Genomic DNA, 22242 nt, shown 5'->3' with positions numbered 1-22242 from the left:
TCTATCAATTTTACTGTTCAAAATTGATATATATATATATATATATATATATATATCAGCGCCTAAAATCTACAACTTGGAAAGTTTTTAATTCTTATAGAGAATAAAAAAGATCTGGATCATCATTCCTTTAAGCATCATAAAACTTTAAAATGAGTGTAAAAGAAATTTATTTTTTAGCACACTCTAGAATTTAAATTAATATTTGTTTTACATGCACAGTTTTTACAATATTGATAAACGAAAATAAAGGCTTGTAGTCTCAACAGAATGTCCCATTAATGGCGACAAACGACTTTTTGTAGCACCCAATCTTCCTGGAAAGAAATGGGGGACAGGAAACGTCGCGCAGTTCGTGCATTAGAAAAGAGGGGGACGAGGATTTTCGATCAAATTCGGCGCAGTTCGTACCCTACCCTTTTATGCTATTTATTGCTCATTTCACTTTTTTTAAGATATTGAAAAGTTTTGGGTGATTTTTTTTTAGGAAACAAAGTTCTTAACCTCCTTTACACCATTTGAGTTCTTAAGATTTTACAAAGGGAAGTTGGTAATTTATTTATTAGGATAATTAATATTTGTATTAAGGGATATTGCTTATTTTATTGTAATTTTGTTATACTTAATAACTTTTTTTTATGAAGATGTTCTGCAGAGTAAAATTCTACGCAGTTTTTAAATTTAACGTTTGATGTTCCCTTCAGCCATTTTTCCGGTACATTTAAAAGCCAGACGAAGGCTGGCTGCGAAGCTGCTATTTTTCTAATTAGACATCTCATGATTTTAATGCATGTTTATTTAAATAGATAACTTTAGAAAATAAGAAAATATTATTAAGAGCTGTGTTTATTTCTTTTTAATTTCTTAGTGTATTACTCAATTATCTTCCAGATTATATTTGAAAGTATCTTTGGCTTTACTGAATGGCAACACGCTGGGACGCGGAAGATAAAATTAATAAATTTTTAGTCGCGGCAATACATTGTTTTCATCGAGTCCAGTTTGTTAATTAAAATCAAAATATAAATATCTTACATTTTCCTGAATGGCAACAGTCTCTCGAGCTGGCAGTAAAATGTTTTGTTTCGAAATGTGATGCCACTGCTCGCTTTCAAACAATTGAGTTTGTTAATTAATAATTCATTAAAGTTTTACAACAAGGATGTCAAACTCGCGGCCCGCGGGCCGCATGCGGCCCACAACAAATATTTTTGCGGCCCAGCCAATATATCGGCAAATAATAATATATAATAATAAAATAACATATCGACGAAGAAAATGAAATGTTTACTGCTAAGTAATTAACGATAATTTATTCAGTGTTGTTAGATTACTCACAGCGAGCTGACACACACACTACTTAAATTACAAATGCGTGTGAGTAGCTTGCGTTCAGCTACCTTCGGCTTTTGGGAGACACGTGCACTCAGAACTTGTACGCATCTCCCGATAGCCGAATGTGGCCGAACTCATGGTCTCAGTTTTCCAATCATAGTTTTGTACGATATATTGGTGCATGCATGTGCATGCACTTTGCTTTATTATTAATTATTACTTAATTCATATTGTTACGGATTTCATAGTTATTTATTTATTTAGTTTTTTTTTTTATTTAGAATTGTAATTAGATTTGCTTCATGTTGCCTTAGCAACGCAGACGATTTTTGAAAAGACAGCTGCGTTGGAAGGTTAAAAATAGAACAGCCCGTGCATTTAATACCTAATAAATAAATATCTCGTAATTGCTGTTGCCATCCACAAAAATCCAGATATTTATAGATGTTTCCAGTATATTCGAGAAATTAATTATAAAGCTTATAAAAGCCGAGAACAAACAACTCATCTCAGTAGTAGCTGTAGTTCTAGCGAACTGTTTGTTTACTTAATGCTGTGATTGATTTGTAGCGATTACGCTGTGAGATAGAATTAGTTTCTCTGTTTTGAATTGATTTTTGCTAAACGTTTGACATTTTGTGATATTGTTAGAATATTTTTGAAGAAATATTTCAGCATTTTGATTTATCTCTTGTGGAAAGAATAAATTTTTGTTAACTTTTTAACGTTAACCGTGTTTATTCCAGCCCTTTGTATTCAGTAACCAAGTAGTAGTAAAATTAAACGAAAAATTGTATTTTTTTTTGGCCCGCCTAAAGTTCTAGTATTTTTTGCGGCCCGCCTAAAGTTAAACCTTATTTGTTTGGCCTAAGTGTACCTATGAGTTTGACATCCCTGTTTTACAACATATGAAATAAGTAATAAAACAAATTTGAAATTCAAAATTCGCACTTCCACGTGCACATATTCGAGTGGAGAACTACACTATTCAAATTTTGATGACTGTAGGTACCGCCGTTGTTCCACCAATCGAAGAACCTACATACATACATACCTGCAGATTCTTCATTATTCGGTTTCTTTAAAGGTAATAAAGGACAATAATATTAAATGGCAAGAATTTTAAATAGTGATACGCAGTTTATAGTGAACCAACGCAAAATCCCATTTACAGACATTTCGAGCACTGTTTGGCCAAAAAAAAATTAGGCTCAACTTTTAATCAAAATACTGAATGAAATTAATGTTTGGATAATCTTTCCCGCAGTTTTTGTCAAATACTCAAATTATGTGCTTATTGTAATAGAAGTGAAGCTAGGGTGTATACTAAATTTTTTTATGTTAACAGCATAACGTAATCATAGATATGATTACATCTATATGTAATCATAGAACATATGGATGTAACCATATCTGTTCTATACATCTATACGTAATCATAGAACATATTTGCATCGTATACTTTCATAGCATTAGATACAGATTGAAATTCTTAAAGAAGTGTTTCGAATTTATGAAATTTAAAATCAGTTATTTCCTGAAAATGATTGTATATTCGAAAGTAGTAGTAAACAAAGCTCAAAATTGAGTTATATATTTTTAACACTGAGGGGTGGTGGAGAGAAATGCTTTTCAATACGTAAAAAGGATTTTAATTTTGCGAAGTGTTAAGAATTCAGTTACGTCTCTTGATTTTACCCAGCATTATAATTCTCCAGGAATCATGAATTTTTGTTAAATGAATCAAGATTTATAAGCAACTCTCCAATTTTAAATGAGTAGCTCCTCAATTCAAAGAAGATATGGCGAATTACTGTGCAAACTAATGTCTGGAGGGAGGAGAGAAATAGTTTTAAACAAGTAAATAAGGAAATAGTTTTAAACAAGTGATTATCCATTACGAGGCATATTGTGATACATCTAAGAAGCTCGTTGGAAGTCAACTATCATTTATCAGCAACGTGTTTGCTCTTCTATATGATGCTATCAATAAGCTCCTCTTTAAGTGACGCCTTATCTAAAGACAACTAGGATGAAATTGCTTATGACACAGCCTCTGGAAATTTTCGCATAAACTCAGCTGCTTTGTATTGGATCTGTTTTCATTTGCTTCCATTAGAATTTCAGGTTGAATTACTCGGTAAACATTAAGAATATTCTTCATACCTCGGTAATTATGGCGAAGCTATGTGCATAAATATCTGTCATAGAGTACAACACAATTATCCTAAAATTAGATTCTAGATCTTTTAATTACTCATCTTCACATAATTCATCGTTTTTGTTTTCGTTCAAGTTTTTTTTTTCACTTTTCTAAATCTACTCGGGCAAAACTCTTTAATTATTCCTCAAGACACAAAGATCTTTGAAACGAGATCTACAATTTCAATGTTTAGGAGTTTAAAATGCTTAGGATTTGAAGAATGTTTAGGAATCCTAAAATTTTTCTCTGTTTAACTAAGAGTAGGAGAAAGTCAATTTTTTGCTAGTTTTTTTCTTTAGTTGTATCTCTTCTTTACTTTAATTGCGTTTTTGCCTAGTCAGAATTATGCGGATGAGATATTTTATCCCATAACTATTGCTTTAAGGCAGCGATTTTCAACCAGCGGTACATGTACCACTCGTGCTACGCAAGAGAAAAATAGGTGGTAAGCAAAGAAACAAAGTATTTTAACTATTCAATTCAAAAATTAAATACCCCAACATCCTGTTTAATTTTTCTCTAACGCACATACATTTAGGCTACTGAGTTTTGTTCAAAGTCAATATACTTTAGCAAAATAATCTGCTTTTATTTTCACAAATATTCTTTTAGCCATAGGCATAACAAAATCTGTCATAAATGATGCTTTAGAATGAGTAATAGAAGTGGGTGTTGAATTACTAGGAAATCAAAATAAGCACCTATAAAAAATAATAGTATTTCATTAATTCTGTTAGAGTTGATCGATTTATTAGCATGTCCACACTTTATGCCGCCACCATTTATAAGCACGTATTGCTTTGATTTTCAATTAGAATAAATTTTTACGTCGATTTGCTGTCTCTAACGGCAGGTAGTTTGTCTTCTTGTTGCTTTGCATCCCTTACTTTTCTACGCGGCTTGAAAATATCGTCGTTTGATTTTGAAGAACTCGTAACATATTGTGCATTTATATATTTGTGAAAAATAATAAAACAAACCTAGGTCTCAAAATGGAAAAATGGCTAGAACTGAACTAACCGCAAAGTGAGGATTCACCCCCAGGTGGTGGATCCAGGGCAATCTACTAGCACTAAGAATACTAGAAAGAAAAGAATTGTTTATGGAAAATATAATGAAAGTTATTTATCATTTGCGCTTACTTAGAATTGAGAATGAAATGGATCCTCAACCTCAGTGCGTTGTTTCTAGTTGCCTATTATCCAATCAGAGTATAAAACTATCGTTTTTAAAAGGCATCTTGAATATAAGCATGCCAATTTAAAGGATAATTTCGAAGAATATTTTAAGATGAAATTATCGGAGTTCAAAAATAGTAAACAAGTAATCAAAGTTAATCAACTTAACAATATTCCATTATCAAATGATATAGTAAGTCGACGAATTCATAAAATGCCAAGTTTCGCAAAAAAAGGACTTATTATTAAAAAAAAAAAAAAAAAAAAAAATTGAGTATTTTGCATTGTAAATGGATGAAAATAAGGACACAACGAACTTTGTTCAATTATTAGTTTACAGACGTTTCGAAGAACATAAATGAATTGCCGATGAGTATTTATTTTTTGAATCTCTTCATAATAGAGCAACTGCAAATGCAATTTTCAAAGTAGTTGACAATTTTATGTCTGAGAATGATATGACTTGGAATAAGTGCATTGCCGTATGCAGTGACGGAGTTCGGGCTTTAAAAGGAAAATATTTCGGTGTTATTTCTCAAATGAAGAAAGCCGCAGCTCAAACTAAGTTTACTCACTGTTCCATTCATCGTGAAGCTTTAGTAGCTAAAATAAGCCCCGAAAATCTGAAAATCGTTTCGAATCAAGCCGTGAAAATTGTTCATTTTATTAAAAGCCGAGCTTTAAATTCAAGAATATTTACGATTTTATGCCAAGACATCGGAAGTGAACATGAAATCTTTTGTTATATTCTGAAGTAAGGTGGTTATTCAGAGGCAATGTTTTAAATCGCCTTTTTGAACTTCGATCAGAAATTCAAATTTTCCTCTGTGCTTCAATATTTGAATCGCGAAAATGTTTATTTAGTGAATTATGATTGGCGCGTTTAGATATTTAGCTGATATTTTTGGAAAGTTATATGAATTAGATGAATTAAATTTAGGATTACAAGGACAAGTTAACTTTTTTACCATTAGTGATAAAATAAATGCAATGATAAGAAACTCGAGCTAATAATCAAAGCATTGGCTAATAATTTTAAAGTTTTTACCACTTTTATAAAGTTTTCTAACCGAAAATAATTTGAAAATAAAAGAAGAATAAGAATCCGACATTAAAACTCCTTCTTTTTCATTGATAAATAATTTATTATGCATTTTCTCGAGGGTTATGAAAAAGAAAATTGAATTAGAAATCCATTTCATTCAAATATACTTGAAATTTTATCTCGTGAAGAAAAAGAACAATTGATAAAAATTTCTTGTTATCAAACTCTAACTGAAGTATTCAAAAATAAAACCCCTGTTAACTTTTAGCTGAACCCAAAAAAACGAATTTAAAGGCACTTTAAATTAAGCTATTAAATTTTTACTGTCGATTTATATGAATTTTCATTGCACAACCTATCTGTGTGAACAAGGCTTTTCTTCCATGTTACATATTTGAAAAATAAATACAGAATAAAATTAAAAGTGGATCCTAATTTATGTTTGAAACTAAGTGAAATATGACCAGACATAAAGAAATTGATCTCTCTTGAACAGGCCGAAATTCAGACTAAATTTTAGAATTAAAGTATTATAACTTAAATTTTGATAATTAAAATAGTAACCAATTTTTAATTTAATATTTTTTATGTGTGCATATTTAATGCAAATAGCCAATAGGTTGTGCAAATGGGAAAATATACTTCTTTTTATATTTCTATTTCTATTGAGAAATTGAAAAATAATCATTGTAAAATGTAGTGGTGGTTATGAAGTTTTTCAGTTTTTGTTTAGGTGGTACGCGTTAGTGAAAAGGGTGAGAACCGCTGCTTTAAGGCATAGACTGTGCATCAAATCTGTCAGTCCAGCGAGTCGGGTTTAGAGCTCTTACTTGCATTTTCATTTTGCACGACCCATTCTGAGACACTGTTTTCAATTCTTACCAGTGAAGAATGCTATAATGAAAGCAGTAGTATACGTTCTGGACTATTTTGAAAAACTAGAAAATTTCTTCGTAAATAATATCTTTTAAAAGTAATTTTATGTTATGTTCCACACAATGTACAAAGGAAGCATGTGTTGCTCATTGCTGCTGCGCCATCATATTATTGTCTACGATATTTGCTAAATCCAAACTTTTCTTATGCAGGAATTTCACGATTTTTCCTCAAGATACTTTGAAGATTCATTTTTAAAATTTTCCTAAAAGAGATAAAACTTCCCAAATTTTTGGTTCTGTAAGGCCCATATCACACGGCGTTTGTTTCACACGAACAACTGTTTCGGACAATTTTTCTGCCCGGTTTACTATTGAGTTAAAGTCGTGCCTTTCCAAAAAAATGCAAGTTGTTCGTTTTCAACCAATCAGCTATCAGATTCGAATGTTATCAACTTGTTTGTAATGCGAACCAGTTCCCACTGTGTTAACCCCAAAGCGATCTATGGTGATTGGTTCTTGAGACAAAGCAGAAAAATTGTTCCAAACAGTTGTTCTTCCGAAACAAAACGACGTGTGATAGCAGCCTAAGTTTTCTTTTCAGGGTTTCCCTTAATTTGAACAACCAATTATTCTGATTTTTGTTATCTTTTCTGAACTCCTTATTTCCCCTCGCATTTCGTCGCCAGGATGCAAGTTAAGTTAAAGTGAAGAAGAGTATTTACACGAGCGAAAAGAGAAAGTTAGAGAGAACGTCATTTCCCTAGCATATAGCGCACGTGCCTATTTTGTCCTTCCTGTTGTTAATCTTAGTTTCTGATAGGCCTTCTGGTCGTTTAAGTCTATCGCCGGAGTAGGTTGCTGAGTCAACCTGTTAGTTTTAAATAGTCCAGCACTACTTTTTGCCATTTAAATTATTGTTAAATTATTCTTTAGTTACCACCGCAAGTAGTCGGTGTTATTGTGATTATGAAGTACGCTCATTTTTGTTAAAGAGTTTTAATCAAATAAAAGGGGATATTTAAACCCTTTCTCTGTGTTCTAGCTCTTAGGCCTGTGCGAGAAATCGCCTGGCTTATTACTAAGAACGTAGTTAAGTTACTAAGAACCACTTACGCAGTTAAGTTACTATTACTAAGAACATGATAGTTAAAAGAGTTTGACCCTTACCCTGTTTTCTCGTGCAATATTTCCAGACATCTATAAACTTGTCTCAACTTTATAGATATATTGGCTAGCATCCAAACTTAGTGAAAACAATGGGACATTCTGAAGTTTCCGATGTTATCTTTAGGTGCTAAACGTTGATAAGCTCATTTTAGACTTAAGTATTTTGCGACAGTATATCGTAGCGGGATTGATATAATCTGATTAGTCATCGATGCACTTGCAGGTATCAAGCATTCTTTATTTAACTGGAAATTAACTTATTTATAATTAGATGAATAAAATGAAAATATAAATATCATTAGCAAAGTTTAGTTGTTTCCAGTTTTTTTTTAAAAATACAATCTCCAATTTAAGAGAATCAATATAATTTTCTTCATTCAGATCCCCCCTAAGCTCGGTGCCTCGGTTTCCCGGGAGTAGTTATGACCCTGCAATCTGTTGTGATGTCGTTTAAGATATAGTTTGAAATATGTGCATATTCCTCATCATAATCGAAATTATTCTCCCGCTCTTTTATAGTGATTACATATTTAACGGGATATGGAACTTTTATGAACTATTTACATTGCTTTGAGATTAATGATAGAATGTGGTCTCCAAGGATCATCTGATCATTATGTATTCCAATGTGAGTTAAAAAAGCCTTACCATTTAACAAGACCATCTGAGCGCTACTGGATGGAATGGACTCTGCACCATATTAAACATTCAGGAGCACACAAATGATAAAGATAATACAATTATGTAAAGAACATCACTTCTCGGTTAACTAAATAGTACTATATCTTACTTTTATGTATTTAATTGTGTATTATGTCATTGTTTTCATATTTATATATAAATAATTGAATTCTTTTTCTTTACACATTAATTAATTGCTAAATGTATGTATTTCTAAATATTCTTTATTCTTGTATAAGATTATATATATATACATATGTTACGGTGAAACACCGAAATCTGGAGAATGTCGACTTTCACCGGTGAATGTCAACATTCACATAGTCTCTTGGTGTATGTCCGAAATATTTTCTAAATACTCTTATTTTTGACTTACACCGGTCAATGTCGACATTCACCATGTACTAATGGTGAATGTTGAACATATAACAATATTATATTTTCTTCTCCGTAATTCAGTCGCGAATAAACGCACTTGATACTTGAAATAAGAGCTTAAGAACATGAGAACCTAAAACACACAATACATTCAAAATGAGAAAAGAAAATAATAGAAGTTAAAAACTTACTTAATTATACAGTACGTTCTAAATGAGAAAATAAAATAACAGTAATAAAAAACTTACTAAATTATGTGATTCAAATCTTATTTATTGCAACAACTTAAACTATTATGGCACTTTATGACCTCTCTTTTCGACTATATCTATGATTGTCGACATACACCGGTGAGGGTCCGAATATACAAGAATGTAGTGAAATATTCGGTCTTTCACCGACGTATTTGGTGAATGTTGATATTCTCCGATGAAAGTCGACATTCTCCAATTTCGGTCTTTCACGGTAACATATAATATATATATACATACACATATATATATATATATTGTTTTTTGCTTTATATATTCTAAATAATTCCTCTTCAAACATACCATTTATTTTAGGTTGCTAAGTTGATTAAAAATTATGATAAAATTATGTCATATTAAGCAACATATACCAATATAAAAAGTAATAATGTACTAAGTATTAAGTAATTGCCTTACTAAGTTGTAATTGTATAAAGTATTAAGCACTGTATTAAGAAACAAGAATTGTTATATATTTGAATACTTGGGATGCACTGTGTGCAAAGCTGGCAACGTTACTTTATTATTGTAAAAATTGAACTTCTTTGCGAAGATTTAAATGAACGCCGCTGATCTGCCAGTTCTACTCTGGCAGCGGTGGCTGCTAGAGTTGAGCAGGCATTATTTAGTTTATAACTCCTATATCGCCTAAGATATAGGGGCACTGAGCAGGCATTATTTAGTTTATAACTCTTATATCGCCTAAGATATAGGGGCACTGAGCAGGCATTATTTAGTTTATAACTCCTATATCGCCTAAGCCTCAGTCGTCAGTCAGTCAGTATCTAAATAAGTAAGGTAGAATTTAAGTAACTATTTTTTGTAATACTTCGTTCATTCTTAATCATTACTGTAGTTTACATCTTGAAAATTTATATATATTTTGCGGAACGAAGCTATCTTATCTATCATTTCAGCTGTTAATGCAGCTGGATGATAGCGGAGAGACGGAGAAATCACGTGAACGTTGATCAGATCATTTGAGGCATAATGTAGCCTTGTGCCCATTGTCTAGAGAGAGATAAATTACGTCAACGTGAATGGAAAACAGAGCAATTTCAAATAGCTTAGAGGCGTGTAACTCTTCCTTAAAATGAGATAAATTGCTTCAGAAATTATGTCAGGCCTCAGAGTAAGGACAGAAAACGATGGTGCGAGAAGTAGATCTACGAAGTGACACCGTGACGAAGCCGACGCCTGCTATGCGACAAGCTATGGCAGAGGCCGTTGTGGGAGATGATGTGTACAGAGAAGACCCTACACTTCTTGGTATGAATATTTATTTTTATCTTATCCAATATAAAGTTCCTGCCTTATACATTCCTTAAGAAATATTATAAACAAGATTTATCTTATTATGCATTTATCTTAAATGCAATAAAATGATATTGTTCATCTCGTCTTATTTACCGGATTTTGTTTTCATTAATAAGTATTCTTCAGTTAAAAAAATTATAAATTCTGGGAGACAAAAATAACAGCTTTAATAATAAAACTTCAATAGCAGATTTAAAATAATATAATGACAACTGCTATTTGTGATAATTTTATTACTTATTTGTAGTTCTATTATTTTAATTGATATATGCAATATTTTATTATTTGATATGCAAAACAAGATTTTTCATACAAAATGCTTCAAAAAATAACAGCAAACGAAAAACTATGAGATAATGCATTAACAGACGAAAATGACTTTTTTTTTCTACATAACTACTTCCATTTCAATGTGTTTCTCATATTATTTGAACAGCTGTCTTAATTCCATACGAGAAAAGAATCTTCTGTGGTATTTGAAGAGAAATAAAACATCTTAGGCAGGGATGCATCATTTCTTTGACATCAGTATCGTTGCGAAATCCTCAACTTCTTAAAGGTTCTTGATCATTCCTTGACGATCATTCCTCCCCCTCATTTCCAAAATTTGAAAAATATGTGTAAATGTATTGAAATATACATAATTTTTACCAAATTAAACAAGAAAAGTATAGAAAGTATTTATAAATACCAAAGCTTGAATAAAAGTAATTTTTTATATTCATAATCTAAAACTAAATCCTTGACAGGTAAATAAAAGACTGACCGCATTCCTCACCCCTTCCTCAAACTATGAAATTCCATCCCCGGTTTAGAAACCCTGGTCTATATACATGATAATTGGTGAACAGAAGGTCCGAACTGTTCGCAGTCCTTAATTGGGGCGACAGGTTAGGCCGTTCATGGAGGTTGCTATTTCCTACCTTCATGAGGCTGCTATGTGTGTGTGTGGTAGGAGGCACGTTTGCGATATTCAGAATTCCCCTTCAACCCAAACTTTGCTTCCTTCTGTTATGCTCCTAAACTCTTTAAAAGATTTTAGACTCGAAAATAATTTCGGAGGGATGCCAAGGCGAAACAAGCAACGCAACCAATGTACCTTTTTATCATGAGCTCAGTTGTGACACAATAGAAAATATTCAAGAGGAAAAAATTATGTGAGCAAGTTAGACATCATTTGCATCTATCACTAAATTATTTATAACATAACTTTAAATTTACTGTTATTTTTTAAAAGGTTTTATATTTCAAAATTTCAATTTCAATGGAGCTGTAACAGAGACTTCTCTTTGTAAATTTTCTATAGTTTCTAAAGTTTGTACAGTTTCTTTCATTTTTCATGATGCAAGTTTACTCCAAATTTGCTTAGATTAAGATGTAAGCAAAAGAATTTATGAAATAAATTGCTTAGCTCATCATTTATGCTAAATACATAAAAATTTTAACTTTATAGTAGAATGAAAATAATGAGGTTCTTTCAAATAACTAATAGAACAGAATTAATTGCATTTAAAATAAAAAGTATCACAGAATATTTTATAAGTAAACAAAATATGTGTAAATCTATAATAAATCAGACTGGATCGCAGTTAAAGTAATAGACAGAGGAGCGTTCTTCCACACAACATTTATTCACGAACACCAAAGACGAACTGATACATATACATAATTGACATCACAGTTTCTTTTTACAAACAAACACTACCGCCATCTATTGGCGATCTATGGATACACAATCCTAAACTTAACACTCCCCCCCATGCATCCGTAACGGATGCATCAATTTTATTGAACTTCAAGATTAAAAAATCTTTCAATTGGTCTTCTAACAACACCCTTATCTAACTGAATCTCACAAGATCTAATTCTATCATCTCTTCCGTGAAATAATTCCTTAATCCTACCTATCTTCTCGTACAAGTACAACATCATTAATTTTAAACACGGGATAATTCTTTGGAGTTTTTGAAAACATGACTGATCTTTTGCAACGGCGCCAACGGGTTCTCTGCGGATGAAAACCCCTTAATTCTAACAAATATTCTTTATAAAACCTTTTCCAAAAATGCTCTAATATTAATTGCCTATGCTTCCATCTTTTAATCAACTGAGATCCTGTAGATTCTAGTTTAGATTCAGGTGAAGGTAAAACAGTCAATTTAGATCCAGTTATAAAATGAAATGGTGAAAGAGGATCAGGTTCATTTGGTTCATTGTATACATACGTTATAGGTCTAGAATTAATAACAGCTTCAACTTCAACTAAAACAGTATACAGTTCTTCATAATATAAAGAAGCTTTACCTAAGATACGTTTTAAACAAGTTTTTACAGATCTTACCAAACGTTCCCAGAATCCGCCCCACCAAGGATCACCTTCTACAATAAATTTCCATTCAAACCCATTTTTACCAAGGAAATTTAGAACCTTTTCATCTTTACATAATTTATACAAATATTTTAATTCACGATCAGCAGTCTTAAAGGTTTAGCATTATCAGAATATATAACTCTACAAATACCCCTACGTGCAAAAAATCTACGTAAGGCTTGAATGAAACACTCTGCACTTAAATTTGATAACAATTCTAAATGGACTCCTCGAGTCACTGCACAGGTAAACAATGAAATATACACTTTTGTACCATCCTTTAAATACAAAGGGCCAGCGAAATCTATGCCACTTACCTCAAATGTTTGAGCTTTCTCCACTCGGTCAGCTGGGAGAGGAGCCGATATCTCGTGTCCAGCTTTAGCATTATATTTTTTACAAAATCTACAATCATGTAACACAGATTTTACAAAACGTCTAGCTTTTAAAATCCAAAATTTCCCTCTTACTTGGACTAAAGTTTCATTTACACCTTTTCATGACAATTCAAAATAATTAAACGAGAAAAATAATTATTTGGTAATATTATAGGCTGAATTTCATCGACATCTAATGATGATTTCACTAATCTACTTCCAACTCTTAAACAACCCTTTTCATCCATTACTGGATTTAACCCAAACAATTTGGAATTATGAGACAATGGTTTTTTACATTTAACATCATTCAACTCTTCAAAAAAATACTCACCTTGTGATAAGATAAAACAATAACACATAGCATTACATATTTCATTTTTGGTCACAGGACCAATCACTCTATTCTGTGACTTTAAATTATTAATGAATCTAAATACATATGACGTGACTCTTAAAAGTTTACCTAAGTCACTAAAGTTTTCTATTTTTAACACAGGTTGTAAAGGTTGAACACTGCTAGTAACTTGAGTCACAACTCTTTCTTCAGCACTATCTACTATGTTACAATGCTTGTTCACTTTAGGCCAATTTATTTCATCTTGATGAAGCCATGGAGGTCCATGCCACCACACTTGATCTACTACAAGATCACTCACTTTAACACCGCGTGTAATTTTATCGGCAGGTTTATCTGAGCCAGGACAATGATGCCACATGCTCGGGGATGTTTTGTCTTGAATTTCAGACACTCGATTTTGTACGAATGTTTTCCATCGCCGTGGTGAGTTTTTTATCCAATGAAGCACAATAATAGAATCTGTCCATAAATGAATCTTAGCTTGAGGAAAATACACATGGACTGTAGTTACAAGTCTTGCACCTAACACTTCTGCCATAAGCTCGAGTCTTGGTAAAGATAATTTTTTCAGGGGAGCCACTCTGCTCTTGGCTATCACTAAACTTGTTCCACAATATTGTAAGCTACGGAATTTCACGTACACTTCTGCTCCGTAAGCACTTTGAGATGAATCACAAAAACAATGTAGTTCCAGTGTTTCAGGCGTTTCATCAACATCACGAAAATACCATCGAGGTATCTGGATATTAGGTAGATCACATAGTTGCCTATACCATTTGTTCCACTTGTCTTGCGATTCTGGTGGTATAATTTCATCCCAATCAACACCTTTCAGCCATAAATCCTGAAACAGAACTTTTGCTTGAATAACATATGGAGCAAGAAACCCAATAGGATCGAAGATTTTTGAAGCAGCTTTTAAAACACAACGTTTTGTTTGGTCATTTGACTGGATGAAATCAATAACGTCTTGTGCATTAAAACAGAAGATATCCTTAATTGTATCCCATTGAAGTCCAAGAATCTTTGAGGGGGAATCACAGTCAGGCAATTTAAAGCTAACGAAGTTGTCACTTGATTTATACTGGTTTTTTACAGTATCCGAATTAGAATTCCATTTGGTCAAAGTCATTGATGCCTTTTTCATTATATCATTGGCTTCATGATATATCTGTATAGCTTCCTCCTCCGTATCTGATCCACAAATAAAATCGTCAACATACATGAAGTTTTCTAACATTTCTACAGTTCTGGGATGGATGTCTTCAAATTTCTTTATATGATGCTTAATGCAAGCGCTCAGCAAAAATGGACTTGATTTTGCTCCAATAATTACACGACACATCAAATAAACTTGAATTCTCGGATTGCTCAAACTTGAATTCTCATCAATCCACAAAAATCGCATTGAATCCCGATCTTCAGGTGCAACAGAAATTTGTAAAAACGCTTTCTCAATATCTGACGTAAATGCAATTCGGTGAAGTCGAAAATTTATTAAAACTTTCAAAAGTTCAGGAAGAAGATTTGATCCTTGTAATAAATTATCATTTAGAGATTCATGATTTTTTTCCTTTGAAGAAGCATCATAAACAATGCGAAGTTTCGTAGAATTATGATCTTCACGGATGACAACACGGTGAGGTATGTAGTAAGTTCGTCTCTCAGATGGAGTACCAAGATCGACCTTTTCTATGATTTCTTCCTTAAGCTGATAGTCAATCACTTCTTTATATTGCGCAGTTCAAGTTTGATTTAAATTGTTTGATCAGCTTTAAAAATCGTCTTTCAGCATTCTTAAAATTGTCTCTTAAAGTCACATTCTGATCTTTCCATGGAAGTCTAACTTCGTATCTATCACTCTTTTGTGTAATCGAGTTGTTAAATATTTGCAAGGCCATTTCATTTTGTTCTTCGTCAGAAATATTTTTAATTCCTATAGATTCAATATCCCAAAACGATTCGACGCTTTTTAGAAGTTTCTCTTCTACACTTAAGTTCAAACACGCATCATGGATTTGAAAGTCTGATGAAGGAAATTTGCCTTGTATACACCACCCAAACAAGGTTTTCATCGCTATGGCATTTCTGTTTATCCTTTTTATTTCTTCGCTTGCTATTTTCCACATAATGTCCGCGCCGATTAAAACGGAAATATGATTCATTCCATCGGCGCCGCAGCAGTCTGTCAAAGTGACGCCGAATGCTTGGAGTTTGGATTTGATTTCTACATCTGGTATCCGTATATCGGCATTTGTTATGACTGGTACTTCGATGACTTCGAGATTTATGTATTTTTCAGGGTCATTAATATTTCGGAGCGTAAGTTCAACTTTCTTTCGACGCCAATATTTCGCGTTCTTTTCACCGAAGGTATGCAGATTTAAAACAGTTTCTCCTTTCACTGGTAACTGTAATTTTCTTGATAAATCTTCTCGAATTGCAGAGATTTGGCTACCGCCGTCAAGAAGACATCTCACAATACAGTTCTTATTTCTGCCCTCAGCCACAGCATACACCGTTTGAAGCATAATATTAAATCCAGTTTTGGCAGAAGAAATTTGAACAATTTCTGGCGATGTTTCGGTCTCCTTATTTTTTACACTGGAGACAGCTGATGTGGGATTTACACACACACTTTCATGATGTTTACCGCGGCACTTTTTGCAGGAAAACTGTTTGTTCTTACAGTTGATAGCTAAATGTTTACATCCAAAACACAGAAAACATTTTCCTGTACGTTTCAAAATGTTGCGTTTCTCATCAGCGTTCACCTCAGTACATTTATATTTCGTATGATCTTCTTTGTCACAAAATATACATTTGTATCCATTTGTTGATAAAGCTGAAGCAGTCGGAACTTTCGGTTTATAATTCGGATAAACTTTCGTGCGTAGTTCATTTTGACGAAAGTATGGTTTCTGATTCGTTTTCGCAGAGTTCATTAAACTTGCAGCTTCTCGACAGTTAACTTCCTTTTTTAAGAATTCTATAAGTTCCTTCATATCAAATCCTGCTTCTATATTTCGACTTCGATTAAATTCCAAATTTAATTCCTCTGGAAATTTCTGCAAAATGATAGGACAGAGAATATTTCCATAACTTCCAGAAGTAACGTTTAACGATTCTAAACTTCGAATGTTGACTTCGCATTCATCGTACAGCTTACGCAGTGCTTTAACATTTGCATTTGAAATGTTTCCCACTGGTTCAAGGGATAATAATTTATTCATATGCGAGGTGATAACAACATCTTGTCTTCCAAAACGTTCTTTCAATATTTCTACTGCGGAATCATAATTCTGGTCACTTAAAGCGAAACCGGAAATGGCAGCTAAAGCATTACCTCCAAGTAAGGATTTTAGGTACGCAAATTTTTCAGTTTTTCTCAATCCACTATGATTATGAATTGTATTTTCGAATTGGTTCCAAAAGTCCAACCATTTACACGAATCTCCGTAATAAGTTCCGATTTGCAGATGTGGCAACTTCACTGTTTTCGCTTCAACTGAAAGTGCAACATTAGCCGTTTCGTTCTGATGAACTGTTCTAGAAAATTCCGAATTCTTCTTCAAAAATCGTTACATTCTTCCTCTCCATATAACAGTTTTATCCTGGTATTCTTGACTTAAGGTAACTTCATTTTCAATCTCCTCCGAAGTTACTTTCGTTTCTATTTCTGAATCTAAACTTTTCAGTTCATTGATTTTCTCAATTAACTGTTCATATAAATCCTCGATTATCTCAATTTTCTCATTTAGCGGAATATTATTTCCTAAATTCGTTTCGACTTTGGTTATCAATTTCGTAGTTAATTGTCTAACAACCGATCGTTTCTTTTTCAAATGTTCAAGAACGCTCTCCATTTTCGAAATATTCAGTCTATCGATTTTCTGGTTCGTAATAATCCCGGTTTGCAGGCACCATAAACAAAATATGTGTAAACCTATAATAAATCAGACTGGATCGCAGTTAAAGTAATAGACAGAGGAGCGTTCTTCCACACAACATTTATTCACGAACACCAAAGACGAACTGATACATATACATAATTGACATCACAGTTTCTTTTTACAAACAAACACTACCGCCATCTATTGGCGATACACAATCCTAAACTTAACAATAAGAAAATAATGAAGTTATCATAAAGGGAAATAGATCATGTAAAAAGATAATTTAAAAAGATATGTGTGTGTGTGTGTGTGTGAGTATGGCAAAGCCTCGAGGGCTATCTGCCTAAGAGGAGGGATGCCTTCGTGGAGGACTTTCTAAGGAAAACTGGCTCGTATACACGTTACACATGGGGAAAACCACGAAAACGCCCATGCAGCCAGCCTGTTCGCGGGATTCGAACCTCGGACCGAACTACCAGTGTTCAGCGACTTTACCGCTCGGCCGCTGGTGGGCTAAAAAAATATGACAGAACTCTGTTGAAATGCTTTTAAGATCCAGAATAGTTAATTTCTGAAGTAAAAAGTCTAATTAAGAGGGAATGCTTATTAATAGCAGTAAGATTTTTAACCAATTTCTCAAAACCTACAAGTAGTATTAAAAGAGTCAACTTCTGAATTACACAGTCTCATAAATTTATTCAGAAAATCTATTTCCACCCTTTGAAGAACTAACGATGTGTGCGATGGAATTATTTAACAAAATTCGTATCAAATCACAATTTCAATAAGTTGTTCGAATGGTGGATTTAATATTTAGAAGATGTTTGAAGACTATAGCACACATTAGTATACCACTACTTATTAATTTTGCCAAAAAATTTATATAACCAACACATTACTATCTCAGCTGTATCAGCTGCATCAAGTAAAATCCACATGAAGTCATTTAAAATGTTTGTTTCCATTATGAGAATAAAGTCTTCGCCAACGAAACAATATATTGTAGGGATTTATATTTATTTTGAATAACGATTTAAGTTTAATTTTACGCTTTTCTATAAGCCTTCATTCCCTTAATTGTCAATGCCAGAATATTTTAATTTGGTAGCTCGCGTGAAGGAATGCAAATTCTACTTTGAGGAGAAAAGGTTTAAATACTGAGTTCTAGAAGGGAAAGTTAGAGAGTGTGGGCAAGCGCTGTACCTTTGTAGTGTGAGCTTCTGATTCTGCATTTATAGCTGGTTAACGTGGCGTAACAGCTATTACTTGGCTGCCACGAGACTTCGACGCGGTTTTAGGTAACAGGTTTATATGGGCCCTGTGAAGTAAATTCTACTGTTTGTTAATATCTTTGAATTTGTAGTTTAGTTCTTGTAAGCTGAGTTACCACCCGAGTGAGGCATAGTTTGTTAACGTCAAGTCGACGCATTGTGAATTTTAAAGAGTTTTAATAAAGGGTTCTTTTAACCCTTCTCCTGTCTGGTTCCTGCACGTACTTCAGCTGTCGTACCAAAAACTCAACAAGTCGATATTACAATATTGTTAATAATTTAAAGGCTGCTGTCTGATAATCAATGAGCAGGAGATTAGTCGGTTGACAGAAATTAAATGATCTTTTGTTTTCAGAGAACATAATCTTTTTAAATGAAATATTTATATACATATGTGTAAGATAAAAAATATAAAACCAAACTTCTAATTTTAATTGGCCTCTTTTAATTTTTATTTAATTTAGGGACTTCATCTCTCTGTCTTAGAAATAGCGTCGTAAGTCTAAACTGCGTCATTTAAATTAATCCTGTGATCTTACATAACGCTTAATGCAGATGTCTCTTGCAGAATCAAAATAATTGTAAAACAAAACTAACTCGAACTGAAACTTGGCTTCTTCCTTTTCTTCTTCTGAAGTACTGCGACACTCTTTCTCGCTTACGCTTTTCATCTTTTTAAGACGCTGCATCTTCTGCGTTCGCTTATATTGCAATACTATCAAAATTGTAAATGTTCTGGAAATAGGCACGATTGGAGAGCCAAGTAAATTGTGGGCACCAATGTGAATTTAAATAAATATCGAATTTAATCCGGCTCGACTTCTTCTTCAAAATGGATGGACGTTCTAAGCATCAAGTATCTACGCCATCAGTATTTCTGCGCGTCTTCATCTCACTGTTCTTACATTGCTGCTTCCAAATTTGTGCTAACATTACATATACAAGTATATCAAACTTAACCAGTAAATTTTTTAAAAATACATTGCCTTCATATCTTGGAATTATATTTAAGATCAGAAGCTTTATTATATTTAACAGAAACTTCATAACCAAGAAAAATTTGTACATACTTTTAAATTTTATTTTGGAACTTTAAAAATCAAACATCTTAGAGCAGTGCTATTCAAATTTTCTGGTAGTGCGATCCCATAAAATTGCAGATGACCCCCCCCCCAAAAGCAATTTTGCGACTCCAATCAAGGCATCAAGCCTTAGTTATATACTATCACCTCAGACTATTTTAGGATTTTTATCCTCCTTGCGACTCCACAATAAATTTTCGTTACCCAAATGGGGTCGAAATCCATAGTTTGAATAGCACTGTCTTACAGGAAAACATTTTCTAACGGTCTTAATAATTTTTTAATCGACGGGCTATTGTTACAACCAAAAATTAAAATGCGTTTTTCCTAGTGTTATAAAATTTATTTGGGACAATAAGCCCAAAAAAGTAAATTATTAAAAATGCTTAAAACGTAAGTGCCACGGTATCAAAATTGTTAATAAAATGTTTAAGGATAGATAGACTAATTATTTTTCTGCGCTGCTACCGCAATACCCAAATAAAAGAAAATGTTATGATTTTGATTCTGATGTGCTTTAATAACCTAAAATTAGATAAAAGATAAATATCGACTTATCTATATATAGTACCAAAAAAAGAACACGTAATGTCGTTACCTGCGAAACACGTATTTATTCAGAAACTTAAAATTGTAGCAGAAATATTGATAAATATTTGGTCACAAGAAACTACCTAGCACTACTCGCAAATAACATTCGCGAGTTTGTCATAGAAGAACAGCACCTCGAAGTAAGCAAAATCTTGAAACATCGCAAAAGTCACAAATTAAATTTCGACATCATTACTAGTAGAAAACTATAGGGCTTGGTAGGAATGAGAAATGGGAAATTATTTTCTAAAAAAAATGAGCTGCTTGGACATTCTCATTGATAGTCGAAAAAATAAGCTGTTATATGAAGAAGCGTGAGGACTTGCCGAAGAAAACTTTCGCGCCGAATCGGCGTGGGATGAACAGTTACCAGACAAGTCTTGCTACCTTTTATTCACTCGTGCGAGAGTAAAGCTGAAAGGGAAAGAGAGGAGAAAATAGAACGAGTAAACTTCAAACCGATTTATTTATAGTCTTTTTAGGCAAAATCAGTTGCTGCTCTTGAAATGGATTCGGAGTGAAAAATGTGAGGGCTTGCCACGACATTCCCTCCGCCCTACGAAGAAAAGGACAGCCATATCACGGCATCGAAACCTTGAAAAGCTGATTTATGCAGCACATATTCGTGTAGAACCAGCCCGACGTTGTAGGTGAATACTTTGCACTACACCTTTTACTTAACACTAAAAGTTCACAATTGTACAAAGTTCACAATTGTCATTTTTATAATCTCTCACCCACTGTGATTTTAGGATGACCTCTTCACAATCTTGAAACACTCATGATCATTCACTGCATGAGTGAATTAGCTTTATGAATTAGCGTGATATTTTCCCAATTTTTCCCAAATTTGTGATTTGAGACTACACAGTTTTCAAAATATCATTACTATTTTCTCAATATCATACCTTAAAGAGTTGGCATTATACATTGTCCTGCCTACTACATATCTGATTCAGAATTCACAAATTTACATGTACTTTATATTTATATTGATTGAATGTCATTACATATCATAAGATTTTACGTAATCAATCAATTTTTAAACCTAATTACTAATACAATTTTCATACAGTGCCAATAACATAAAACATTCACATTCACATTATTTTTTATTTGTTTATATTATTATTATTTCATATTGCAATTTCTTATTTCTTTCAATTATTTCATATGTTTCAATTATTCAAATTCTTTCCGTAATCCCTGACCATTATTTCAGTTACAAGTCGCAAAAATTTCATGTCTCTCCTGTTACTAGTAACAATAACAAAGTCTTCTCAATATCTTTTTTTTTTTTTTTTTTTTTTTTTTTTTTATAAATTTGTAAGAATTTTTTCGAAATTCCATGACCTTACTCAGCCCGGACTAGCCTGCATCTAATCAAACATATTTTGTACATAGATAGATCAGTTTAGAAAAATTATATGTGAAATTGTTTTTTTTTTCTGTATGATGTAATATGAAAAGGTGAAAAACAAGATGTTCTGCCGAAAAAATAAGGATACAGGGGCAAGTCTATTTAGCATTGAGTAAATGGCTATCTCGCTAATTTGGTGAAATATCACCAAGCAGGCAACGGTTTTGGCCAAAGCCAAAAGTCGTCAAACTCAGCGACCATTTAGCGACATTTGGATCCGGTCCCTGTATAACTGTAATAGATATTCTTAATTAACTAACTGTGATTGATGCTTTGTAACGGTGTTCGGCCCTCATATGCCTTTCAGTAATTTCATGATGCTGAAATTACTTGAAATATCTTAGCTGCCGAGTGAGTATTATCCAAGACTGAAGAGAGCATAAGTTCTCAGTTGCTGTTATTGTTAGTTGTTTAGTTCAGCGTAATATTTCTGTGGAAAG

The 22242-nt window shown here is 32.9% G+C and overlaps 1 protein-coding gene across 2 annotated transcripts in view; it reads left to right on the top strand.

Annotated features, from left to right (window-relative positions):
* Window positions 1-10167: 10167 nt before the first annotated feature.
* LOC118180797 (uncharacterized) overlaps window positions 10168-22242 on the top strand; it is a 45376-nt gene continuing 33301 nt past the window's right edge. Inside the window, exon 1 of one of the 2 annotated variants that reach the window (XM_085817071.1) lies at window positions 10168-10385. In XM_085817071.1, the coding sequence (XP_085673197.1) occupies window positions 10265-10385 (121 nt within the window). In that variant the 5' untranslated portion in view covers window positions 10168-10264. The remainder of the gene's footprint in view (window positions 10386-22242) is intronic. The other variant, XM_085817070.1, reaches the window with a different exon arrangement.

Source organism: Stegodyphus dumicola, chromosome 5 (assembly GCF_044657685.1).
Source record: "Stegodyphus dumicola isolate Sdum_Otavi_A_Nest chromosome 5, ASM4465768v1".
NCBI classification, from domain to species: domain Eukaryota; kingdom Metazoa; phylum Arthropoda; class Arachnida; order Araneae; family Eresidae; genus Stegodyphus; species Stegodyphus dumicola.
Note: the sequence above shows the minus strand (reverse complement) of the source record. Positions and strands in the feature narration are given on the sequence as shown.